Genomic DNA, 12,892 nt, shown 5'->3' with positions numbered 1-12,892 from the left:
TCGTTTAAAAAAAAAAAACAGAGTTCAAATATGTAATGTTTGGTAAGGTGCCAACGTTTACACAGAGTGTTACAATAAATTTTTTAAAAAACCGCATTGGGCTTCCCTGGTGATGCAGTGGTTGAGAGTCCGCCTGCCAATGCAAGGGACACGGGTTCATGCCCCAGTCCGGGAAGATCCCACATGCCGCGGAGCGGCTGGGCCCGTGAGCCATGGCCGCTGAGCCTGCGCGTCCGGAGCCTGTGCTCCACAACGGGAGAGGCCACAACAGTGAGAGGCCTACGTACCGCAAAAAACAAAAACAAAAACAAAAAAACCCGCATTGCTATGTTATCATTCCAGCACCAAATGCGAATATATCTTTTTCCCAGCACAACTAGGACGGCAAACAAATAGTTAGGACTGCGACGGTGAAAATGGAGTCTGGTTCATGTTTCCCAACTTAGATAGACAGGCTTCCCGCTCAGGTCAACCATTTCAAAGGTTAGAAGCTGAGTCTGATAAAACACTGCCCACGCGAAATGAAAATGAAGACATAATATAATTACTTGAAATTCAATAGTTCTCCTCCTTGGGTTTCTCACCTGTTCCAGCTCAGCATCTGAATAATAAATACAATGAATACTGAACAGATTTCGCATGTGTTGATAATTTAAAGGAACCAATTCTCACCTAAGTGAAACAAACTGCTGGAAAATTTTCAGTTTCTGTGGCTTATTAGGGCCAAAAAAATATGTATTGACATGTCTTCTCCTTTATCAAGTCGTCAGGAAATGTCAAATAGAGAACTTTAAGATTGCCTGGTTCTAAGGAACAGCAAACACTGAATATAGATTTGCTTCTAGCACACTTGCTTTTCCGTAAAAGCCACATGCACATCTGCATTCCCAGGGGATACGCTGAAAAACACAAGAAATCCACATGTCACATTCGGGATGCTTTTTATTTGCCATCTGTCCTTCTACTACACATTCCCTCAGTGATAGAAAAAGAGCAAGACGTAGGTTGATGTGCCTCATTACAGAACTCCTTTTCCATTATGTACTTATATTTATTTACATTAAAAAAACAATTCAGAAAGAATCCAGAAAGTTCAACAAATGTCTACAGCCTTTCGTTCTGGAAAATGAAACAAAAACAGTATTCTAAGAAACGTTGGTTTCACGTCCACATTCCAGATCTACTCATCTCGTTCATCAGATCACCAGGTAAAGTGGATGAAGTTCTACATTTGAATACAGCCAACACCTTCAGAATCCCCATCCACGTACTTCTATGAGAAAGTGCCACAAAGGGCCCAGCAGTGCATTCCCTGTGAGTGTGTCTGAGGCCCGGGGCCAGTGGCTACAGGTCAGGGCTCCAGGGAAGGCAGGCAATTCGCTCTGGCAGCGACGCTGCAAGCCCCCCATCCCGGCCTCGACCTGCCTGTCTGATGCTGGCCCTCTAAACCCCACGGACGTCTCCATGCTAAGCACTGGGGAGAGGACACAAGCCCTGTCGGTGACCTTGGCCCAGAGTCAACTCTCCCCTCCCCTTCCCAGGCCTCAGCTGGAGGAAAGGGAATTCTGTGGTTTTACTGACCTTTGGCTGTCTGTTCACTGTTGCGTGTTCCCTTCTGAGGCTCCTTGTTTCGGCTAGCAGGGTGTCCTGGATTATAAAAATCCAGGCTACGACTAAGACTCTTTCAAGAGCCTACATGGGAGTTAAGAAGGGAAGTACATTAAGACTTTTTAGGACTGCAAGTCCAGGAGAATCCAGCTTCACTCGCGCTGTTCCATGGAAACCTCAATAGCGACAAAATGTTAGGATCCGTTACTCAGTACGTAGGTGCTGTGAGTGAGACGACAAATTTCATTCTCTTACAGGACCAAAGATTACATTCTCTAGTATAGACTGACCTTTCCACCCCGAAGTGGCTATCTGATATTATTTGGGACGAGGCCCATTAATTACAGAAACGTATTTTCCATAACTTGTCAGCGTGATCTGACTTAAACTCCTTTAAGTTTTCAGTCAGGTTAAACATTATCCGTGTATTTTCTTGTATCCACTAGAAGTTTCACGGAAACCCTCTTATAGATAGGTTTTTATCCAGAATGAACATTTTTATTAGGGCTAAGAAACGATGGCATCTGACTGGGAGTTCTACGTCAAGGCCAAGAGGAGGGGTGGGGGACTGTAAGGTCACAGGAGAGTGTTTGGAGGGGGTCAGTGAGAAAGAGAAGGACAATGACAGGGACACGGTGACAGCAGCCAACAGAGCAGACAACATCCCCCTCCCAAGGAGCAATCCCCCTTCCTTACTCAGAGAATCTCAATCTCATTCAGCGGAATATGCCTACGTAGCTAAATATTTTCCTTCCCAGACTCACACGCAGCTGGGGGCGCCGCGCGACAGAAGTGTCGCCAGTGGAGGAAAGCCGAGCATCTCGGGGAAAGCTTTGCCTTCCCGACACAGACACTGTGCCTTGTCATTTGTCTCTTCCTCTCTCTTTCTGCTTAGAAAGCAGATACCGGACCTGGCGGCTCAGTGACCATCTTGTGACTACAAGGCAGTCACCCGAAGGAGAAAGGGTAAGGATGGTAGGAAAAAACTATCAAAGACTGTGAGTCGTCGACGATACTATGGAGACAGTCCTGAGTGCCCACCTCCAGGTTTCTTAGGCGGCTCTTTGCTGTGTGTTCAGTTTTCTATTACTTGCAGACAAATGCACACCTGATACATCAGTATCCAATGATGAGAATGAAAAGGATGAGGATGACTCGGTGAAAAGGGAAGAACAAAGACAAAAGTGAAAGGGCAAGGAGGATCGGTCTTACAGAGATCATCCAGTGGACCTAAGAAATACAACTTCCTTCCCATGGACAAGACAGAAGTCCTGACTAAAAGAATACATGTATCGTAACGTTCGTTCAGTTCACAGACACCCAATGCTCAAATTGCCTGTGTCAAATTTTACTCTGTCCTTCTGCGCTTTGATTGCTCATATGAAAGTGCGTGCTTACACATTAAAGCTGGATGTTCTGGATCCTACAGAGAAGAGAATGGAACAGATTTAGAATCAATTTAGCATTTCTCTTGCAACCCATTTGGAGGAGTTCCCACAGAGAACTCGTCTGCCTCACCCTCTCGGCAGCCATATTTAATAGGATCTGAGAGGAAAAGGAAGTAGTAACACTGGATAGCCTGTTTGACTCTAGTATATGCTATTTGGAAATTCAGCCACTGCGGCAAGCTGGCAGAATATAGGACATGGCCCTTGGAAAGCACTAGACTGATCAATATTTAAGAATGCACAGGCAACAGCAACAAATAAATGAAGCAAATGCGATAGGGATGCAAATCAATGATGGGTATGTATACCCTCAAAATAAGCACGAGTCCCTTTTCGTGGCAGGAAACAGTGCAGCACTAAATGCTCCAACAGTTCATTGCGCAGTCCCAAGACGCTGGTCTTGCATACAGAAATGATTTCTTTATACTCAACATGACAGGTGACCCAATGTTGGTTCAGAAAGCAATGGATAAGCAAAATAACAGGCTGAGAACAGAAGCCAGCAACGGCTGGTCACGAATGAACCCACTAGCATACTCGCAGCATACTCACATTTAATTTTTATTTTCCAACAAAGTAAGTGCAAATATCTTTAGTCTGATTCAGTAACACAGCAGCCAAACCTCAGGAACCAATAAATAAGGACACTGACACGCCAATACCCCTTGACCTTTCAGGCTCAAAGCTTCACAAACACCAGCCTTCAACAGAAGGGGCAAATGTCTCTCGACTCAGCAATTGTGTTCCATGTCCTTGTACAAACCATATTGTTTACACCCACCCACGTGCCCCCACAACAATTACTAAACTCATAACATAGCTTGAAACTCATAAGGGGTTAAAGCTATAAAATGCCTACTCGCCAATGTATTTTTTTTTAAGTTTCATTCTTCTTCCCTTCCTTTTAAACAAAGCTTTTGTTTCTGCTGCCCCCAGTGTATGACCGTTCATTAGGATGACATATCATTTGTTTATTTCTTTTCAAATGACACAGTTGTGTTTTTCTCAAAGAAACTGCCATCTTGTTTCTAATTAAACATGATGGATTCAGGGTCTTGGTTTGCCATCTGGGCCATATGTCTCAGAACATCCTTTTTCGTGATGATGCCAAGAAGTCTCCTGGAGAAGAAACAAAATAGAGAAAAGAGGTCAGCCTTGCAATACTGACTCATGCCTGTCCCTAATCCCCAGCGCCCTTTCCACCTGGGCACACGGAGAGACAACATTTCCCAGCCTCCCTTGCAGATGGGTGGGTCCAACTGAGTGAGCTCTGGCCAATGGCGTGTGGGTGGAGGCGAGAGATACCCGTCCCGAGTCACCTGCACATTTCCTCTCTCTCCTCATCTGCCAGCCCAAGATAGAGGAGCCAGTGAAGGACCCTGAGGTCACAGAGGACTGAACCAGGAGCCACCAGATTCAAAGACCTGGGTTCTGGAATGGCTGTGTGGTGCAAAGCTCACACCTGCTGCAACTCACACTGGATGTGAGTGACGTGGGAGAAAAATTAACCTTTATTGTGTTCGGCCACTGAGATTACAGGCTTGTTTATTACGGCAGTAAGCCTACGATGACTAATATGCTCCCCTAAATTTCAAGACTATGATCAATTAAAAAGGGCTTACAAAAGCCATTGTCAAAACTTGACCGCACTGCAGAAATTCCAAGTGTGAGGCGTTTTAAGCATAAGAAATTTTAAGTACAAGGTAACAATTGGTTCTATTTTAAATCTATCTTTACTGGAAGGGTAAAGTTTGACATTCATCTCTGACCATATATGTAAATTACCTGCTCTTCCAAAATTCCATGGCTTTCAACTTACAAAAACGATGCCACTTCCCAGGGACCCTGGTATAGGGCCACCTATACTGTATACTGCCCAACTCCAGGGAGCACCATTCACAAACACTACATCGTAAACAGGGCCCCTGGATCATGCCTCACTCTCGATTTTATTAAATACTTAAATAACCACCTGCCGGGGTCAAATCATGCCCCCTGGGGAAAGTGAAAGGTTTGAAAGAAGGGGATGTTCGCAAGTTCTTCAGAGAAAAGAAGTTCCATTGCCAAATTAGTTTGCAAAACGCTGCTCACCATGTCTCCATCATCCCCAAGAAGAGGAGAATAGAGGAGTAAAGGATGGCAGTCTCACTCTGGAATACTGTACGGCTACTGAAATGGCAGGTTTCTACTCTGTATCTGGGTAAAATGATGATATACCAAAGAAAATCAGAAAACACAACTGTAATACACTGTCATTTATTTAATTAAAGCCAAACTATGAAACTCATCTCTTACTAATAGGAAGTGAACATGAAGAGGGGCCGCAACTACACGGAGCAGTACTCCAGTCAGTGACAGCTGGTGAAGGGGACACTGGTTAGTGAAACTGTCAGCCAGAGTTCTCACTTCCTTGTCCCTGACCACACTGGATCTTAACCTCGAAAAAGCGACTGATTTCTTCTGTTAGTTTCCCCATCTATCACACCGGGGGAGACAGCAGATACTACCTCTGCCCCTCCATCTTATAGGAGCATCTTCAGGTGATAGGAAAATAGCAAAAAGGGCCTTTAAAAGCATGCTAAACAAAAAGAATAATGACAATACAGATGACAAAACACTGAAAGAAAGGACCATGACTAACATGATAATCAAAAAAAAAAAAAGATGGGGAAAAAATGTAGCAAGCACAAAAGAATTAGAAAATCAACATTTTGCAACCCCCAATGTAATAATTAGTTTAGCCAATAATTACCGATGGATTCCAAAACCATCAGGTAAATGGTTGCTGGACAACAGAAAATTCACATGGTCTCAAAGTATCCCTCCACAGATTATGTACAAAGAGAAAAATGTCCCTTTACTACAGAGGGCTCTGGCCATGCCCCCCCTCATCCCAGTGATGGAGCTTATCACCAACAAAGTCAGAGAAGCTGACATTATGACATCATCTACATTGGAACACTGCCCGAAACTCGAAACTACTTAAACCAAATCAAACCATGAGGAAGCAATCAATCAAATTCAGAATGTGGGACTACTGGTCTGGATTCTTAAAAAAAAAAAAAGAAAAAAAATCTATGTCATAAATATCAAACAAAAAAGGCAGGGAGCCGTTCTAGATAAAAAACAAAAGAGGCAAAACAACCAAATGCGATGTCTGAACCTTGAAGGAACTCTGGACTGAAATTTGACATGAACTAGGTATTGAGTGATATACTGAGTTACCATTAATTTTGTGTCATTATGGCTCAGTAGTTATGTAAAAGAATGTCCTTAGTCTTAGAAGACGTATGCGTCATACATAATTGGCAAAATTTGGAAGCAACCAAGATGTCCTTCAGTAGGTGAGTGAATATACAAACTGGTCCGTCCAGACAATGGAATATTACTCGGCCCTAAAAAGAAAGGAGCCATCAGGCCAGGAAAAGGCATGGAGGAACCTGAAATGCACATCACTAAGTGAAAAGTGTAGCCATCTGAGAAGGCTACACACTGTGTGATTCCAACTCTAAGACATTCTGGAAAAGGCAAAATGATGGAGACAGTGAGAGGATCAGGGGTTGCCAGGAGGTTAGGGGAGGGAGGGACCAATAGGCAGAGCACAGAGGACTCTAAGGGCTGTGAAACTATTCCTGATGAAACTACAATGGTGGATACATGTCATTATACATTTGTCCAAACCCACAGGATGTACAACACCAAGAGCGAATCCTAATGTAAACGATGGATCGTAGTTTATGATAACATCTCAATACTGGCTCATCAACGCCAACAAATATAACACACAAATGTAAGACTTGACAGTAAGGGCAACAGAGAGAGGACCAGAGAGGGAACTCTCTACATTCTGCTCAATTATGCTGTAAACCTTAAACTGCTTGAAAAAATAAAATCTATGAATTCGAGAACACAAAATTCTTAGGGGGAAGAAAGTGGTTGCCTGAAAGGGGGTGGGTGGTGAAGGTGGACAGAGCCAGGAATTGTTCCTTCCAGCTGTTTAGAGCTACTTGACTTTAACAGTGCTCACAGATCACTTTAAACACATTTCTGAAATTTATTAAAAGAACAGTAAAATCGAAGATGCCCCGTAAAACAAGATGCTATTATACTAAACCTGCCAAGCTGAGTCTGCGTCCTGATGGAGTTAGCTTGGTCTGCGGTAACAAAGCACCACAGACTAGGTAGGTGGCTTAACAACAGAAATGTATGTTCTCCCAGTTCTGGAGGCTGGAAGGCCAAGATCAAGGTGCTGGCAGGTTTGGTTTCTCCAGAGGCCTCTCTCCTGGGCTTGCAGACACCACCCTTTTGCTGTGTCCTCACACGGCCTTTTTCTCTGTGCAAGCATCCCTGGTGTCTCCTCTTTTTTTTTTTTTCTGCGGTACGCGGGCCTCTCACTGCTGTGGCCTCTCCCGTTGCGGAGCACAGGCTCCGGACGCGCAAGCTCAGCGGCCATGGCTCACGGGCCCAGCCACTCCGCGGCATGTGGGATCTTCCCGGACCGGGGCACGAACCCGTGTCCCCTGCATCGGCAGGCGGACTCTCAACCACTGCGCCACCAGGGAAGCCCCTCCTCTTCTTTTAAGGACACCAGTCCTATCAGATTAGGGCCCCACTTTTATGACCTCATTTAACCTTAACTACCTCCTTAAAGACCCCACCTCCAAAGACAGTCATATTGGAGGCTGGAGCTTCAACATATGAATTCGGGGATGGGGCGGGGGTGACACAGTTCAGTCCATAACGGTCCTTCAACTCCCTTTAAAATCAAAGAGGAATAGTTAGAAGGCAAGCAGCTTACGCCTATAATACACCACTAAGAAAGCTGCGATCTTCAGAGAAGTGGCAGCACGTGAAAAGGTGAAGCACCTTCTCATCCGCGGTGGGAGGAGTTCCGTGGCTGGCGGCCACCAACTGGCAGACACTCCCTCAGCTTAAAAGGCTCTTTTGTTCTTTCGGACATTTCTTTTCTACTTGAAAGCCTGGCTGAGGACACTGCCCTCCAGAACACCTGGGGAACACCACTCAAATTGGATGACGTCCATGTTCCTCGGTAGACGACAAGCTCCTTGATTTTTTGTTTTTTTAAACGCTTTTTGAGCCACCTCCAGTTCTCCCTCACATAGATGCTCAGTAAGATGCTGATGAAACCAATGCTGCTTTGAGAAAAAACGACTTAACACAGACACCCCTCCCATATCTATAAAGCCTGGGTTTTGTTCCCTTACAGTCATCCTGGAGATAGTATCAAAAAGTCAGGCACATGCAGTCCTGACAACCCCATCTTAAAGCTTGGTAACTATGTCTGAAAGTCAAGCTGGTTATAATGGCTCTGGGGAAATATGAATTCAGGAGCTGCCTTGGGTTCTGGCATAAATTGTGCCTGGCCTGCGACAATAAGTATCAGAAAAAAAGAAAGTTGAACATCCTCCCAAAAGGAGGCAGCATTAAATCCAGCGGGGTTTGTTAGTGGTATGAAGTGTCCTACTTGATATAAATCAAGTGTTTAAACTTCCAGCCCCTTTGGGTAGCAGTTCAAGTGAATCTGGGGAATGATAAACAGTCCATCTATGACCATGAACATAATTCAGATTAGAGCAGCTGGGCTCTTGTGAGAAGGCCACGCCGCCCAGGCCCCCAAGGCCCACCTAGCAGGGCTTGGTGGAAGCTGACACCATCTCCCCTGCTCGCTTTTTCTTTCTAGATCCTCTGTGGAGAAAATCCCAAATTCACTCTTGGCCACTGGAGGCTTCCTAGACTCCGGCCTTAGGGAGACAAAGACTTCCCTGGCTCCTGGTCTGCTTTCACGATCACCTGGGAGCCCAGGCCCTGAGAAATCCTGCAGACAACGCGAGTCAAGGGTACGAGCTCGAGTGCTCGGCCTAGAGCAGGGAAGGCACATGGCGACGGAATACATCAAAAATGCGAGCTGGCTTGAGCCGTGCCTGCCCTGGCTCAAAGCCCGAGAAGATGAAAGGCCCCGCAAACAAGGATCTCTTGCCAGCACTAATGTATCAGCATCTGTGTTTGTTTAAAATATGTAGAGCGAGAGAGAGGGTGCGATTGTTTTCTCGCAGAACATTCGGAGCCAATTTCGACACCCATATCTTCACAGGAAAACCTCACGGGGCTCCGTGAGGTGTGAGCGGGCGTTGAGGGCAGCATTTCCTGCCAGAACTGGAGATTCCAATGATAACTGACATTGGATTATTATTTTAAAGGAAAAGAGAAACTGCTATACACTTGAGACGACACGGGTGATCACGGTGGTATTTCTGCCGAGCGCTGGAAATTCAGGTTCATCGGTGGGCTTCAGCAGTTTGCAAAGTGGGGACCCCAACCAGCAGCAACCCCCGGGAGCTGGTTAGAAATACACATTCTCGGGCCCCCTCCCAGGTCGGATGGATCAGTAGCTGCAGGGGGGCCCGGCACTCTGGGTCTAACCTAGAGGTTTACTCCTCTGGGGGATTCTGACGCCTGCTCAAGTTTGAGAACCACTGAGTTCCTTTAAAAACCACCAGCAGAAATGACCTCTAGCCTCAAACACTTATTTATTTGTTCCTTATTGATTGCCCCTCTCCATGTGCAAGAAATACCGCAGCTGCAGTCAGAGCTAAGAAAGACACTCGTCCCATCGGCTGAGAGTTCTCTGGGTCAAGTGCAAATTCAGCTCCTTGTAGAGCCATGAGCAGGGCGGCGGGAAGAAAGCCTGGCACCAATGTCTCCACAGCCCATACCCCACCTCCCACCCCCCAGCCCATAAAGGAATCAACTGGGCAGAGAATCCTAGGTTCCGGGCTACCTGGACCGAGCCAATCTCTCGCTCCACCCAAGCTTCTGAGGCCCTGGAATTTAGGGAGAGCCCCGGAGCCCAAAGCACGGCCCACGGAGCACTGCACCTCTCACATCACCACGAACCTTTGACCTCTGCAGTGGTTTCCTGGTTCGTGATACACAGAGCGAAAGCAATTATTGCTGCGGCGGAGACGATGCCACGGGCCACCAAACCTCTCGGCTCTGCGATAACGTTTGAACACGTGAAGTTGTTTCGAACCGACCGATGTGTTAGAGAGTAATCTGAGCATACTGTGAACCTCACGTGTGCTCACGGGTGATTTCATCCACAGCAAAGTCCAGGGGGACAGAGAAAAATGCCCCGGCCGGGCGCACCCAGGGGCGTGGGAATACTTAGCCGCAGCCCTCGCGATGCCCGCTTCCACAAGCCAACTGCGGGGCTTTCTCAAGGGGAAGGGACAATAAACTGCCTTTTTGATACACCTCTCAACCATTTAATGTGTGCAAATGTCTGACCGTTGTTATGAGATTCCCATCTCTTTTTTTTTTGATCTGTCACTGATGAAGTGTTCGAGCGTCGTGCGCCTAACCCTACTTTTCTCATCAGCCCTGAGATCCTTCCTTGTTGCTCATTTCTGCAGAGCGCCGTGATGTGGAGGAATGTGTCGTCACATCGCAACGTCACAGAAGGAGGGACCAAACCTTCTCCCAGAGCCAGGACCACTGCGGGCGGCGGGGGAGCCCCAGCCCCTCCCCGTGGGCTCCTCCCCTCGGGGCTCCGCCTTCAACCTCAGGGCGGAGACAGCAGCCCCACCTGGAAGCCTGAGTCCCAAGCTCGCTGGCAACGCCTCCTCCCGGGCTCACCTACTGACATCTCTTCCGAGCACTGCCACCCACCCACCCCCCGCCCCGGTCCCCGCCAGTCCCCCAAGGGCTGAGCCCGCGTCCCCTTCACCTTGTTCCCCCCAGGGTCCCGCCACTCACCCGCTCCGCGTCACCAGGCACTGGCGGAGCCCCAGCTTCCGGAAGATGTCCACCACCGTCTCCATGGGGGTGTGGTCCGTGACGGTGAAAGGGCTGAGGTTCAGGACGCGCCGCAGCTTCAGGGGCTGCGGGCTGCTGACTGGCAGCTCAGGGGGCTCCTCGGTGAAGTACATGACCGAGTCGCTCACGATGCCCTCCTGCCTCTGTCTGGCGTTCTCTGGAATGGGCGAGCAGGACAGTGAGCCCCATGAGACTCCCTTGCGGAGTCCCTTCCCCCCCATCCCATCCCACAGCAACACACGACTCCCCCCGCCAGCAGCCTAGGATCCCACAGGGGAGGGGCGCAGAAGGCAGACTCTACATTCTTAACGAGAAGCTTCAGCCAAACATCTGTGAAATTGGCATCTCTCTCTCTCAAGCTAATGCTGTGTGAGACCCCCCTGCTGTGACCCGATCATTCACTGCCAAAGTCGTGCAACGCGGGCCTGACCAGGTTACTTCCTTCAGGGAAATGCACTGCTTCTGCCTGCACGCCAGGGCACCCAGGTGGCCCAGGGCCTGCCACCCTTGCTTTCCTGACACACCTTCACCTCATCAGCGGCTGAGGTTTGACGTGAAAAGGAACCTCACTTAGCTGCCCAATGACCTTAATACATTTTTTTTTTAACAACCTAACGTATAACTGGCCCAGTTGGCATTATAAATCCTGAAAGGAACAAGAAACCAAGAGGACCATCCTAGGCTCACAGCCCAGAAACGCAGCTCAGTCTAACGATGACCCTTGGGACCAAAGAAATAATCCTAGAAAAGCTGCATTCCCCCCACCCCTTGGATCGCCTCTCTTAAATATGGGCCATTTTGTGGATTTCTCAAAGAAAGATAGTAAAACTGTTATGGTAACAATTAGCCTATTTCTATCTGTAGGCAGGCCCACGTGAAAGAAAGCTGAAGAAAAGTAGGGTAACAGGAACTCATTAGAAATACAGCTTTATGCAGTACTAGAAACCTAGGCTATTTTAAGTCACACATGAAATAAATCCATCGGTCTCAAGATATTTCTCCAAGGCGATTTTCCTTCTGTTGGAATTTTAATCTTTCTTTTGGTTCATGGGAAAAGGTTAGGGAAAATGTACAGCAAGACTTGCCTTAAAATGGATCCTGGTTTCTATAATACATTTTTTTTTTTGCCTTCTCAAAGACTACTATTCACCTATATTGTTCTTTGAAAAATAAAATTCTAACTGCTGGCTCTAAAGCTATTTATTGCAACAGCGTACTCTAATGGAAAACTGGCAGCATTCGGGGTCAGACTGAGTTTGAAAAAGGGTCTCTGTTTAAAAGGGGAACAGAGGGCCCGCTGGGCAAATGCCTGCACAGTATGTGGGTCAGGTTCAATCGAGTTACATCAGATGGAGTACAATTCAACCACAAATACCAGATGACACTGATGCACAACATGTTTTCAGACGTAGATGCCACACAATACACACTGTGCATTTCTCTACTAAATCGAGATGGTTCTTGTCCTGACATGCTAAGGTGGGCGGCAACAGTCAACACACACTTATCGCTCATTTTCATAGACCGACTGATTCTCTAAAAGTCCCATGTAACAGGAATCCCATCTATTTCAACAATCCAGTTGAACATCAGGATTGGATCAAGCCACAAAACCCAATCAAGAACTGATCACATGGGCTTCCCTGGTGGCACAGTGGTTAAGAATCCGCCTGCCAATGCAGGGGACACGGGTTCGAGCCCTGGTCTGGGAAGATCCCACATGCCACGGAGCAGCTAAGCCCGTGCGCCACAACTACTGAGCCTGTGCTCTAGAGCCCGCGAGCCACAACTACTGAGCCTGCGTGCCACAACTACTGAAGCCCATGCGCCTAGAGCCTGTGCTCCGCAACAAGAGAAGCCACCGCAATGGGAAGCCCGTGCACCACAACGAAGAGTAACCCCTGCTCACTGCAACTAGAGAAAGCCCGCGTGCAGCAATGAAGATCCAACGCAGCCAAAAATAAATAAAATAAATAAATAAATTTTAAAAAAAAAGAAAA

General features: G+C 47.2%; 1 protein-coding gene across 1 annotated transcript in view; it reads right to left on the bottom strand.

Moving 5' to 3' along the window:
* Nucleotides 1-3,917: 3,917 nt before the first annotated feature.
* Nucleotides 3,918-12,892, bottom strand: part of CLCN4 (chloride voltage-gated channel 4) — a 58,967-nt gene continuing 49,992 nt past the window's right edge. The window contains exons 11-12 of the mRNA XM_079728167.1: nucleotides 10,833-11,049; nucleotides 3,918-4,175 (exon numbers count right to left, since the gene is read on the bottom strand). Coding sequence (XP_079584293.1) covers nucleotides 4,085-4,175; nucleotides 10,833-11,049 — 308 coding nt within the window. The 3' untranslated portion in view covers nucleotides 3,918-4,084. The remainder of the gene's footprint in view (nucleotides 4,176-10,832; nucleotides 11,050-12,892) is intronic.

The sequence above is a fragment of the Hyperoodon ampullatus genome, assembly GCF_949752795.1.
Source record: "Hyperoodon ampullatus genome assembly, chromosome: X".
Taxonomy (NCBI): domain Eukaryota; kingdom Metazoa; phylum Chordata; class Mammalia; order Artiodactyla; family Ziphiidae; genus Hyperoodon; species Hyperoodon ampullatus.
Note: the sequence above shows the minus strand (reverse complement) of the source record. Positions and strands in the feature narration are given on the sequence as shown.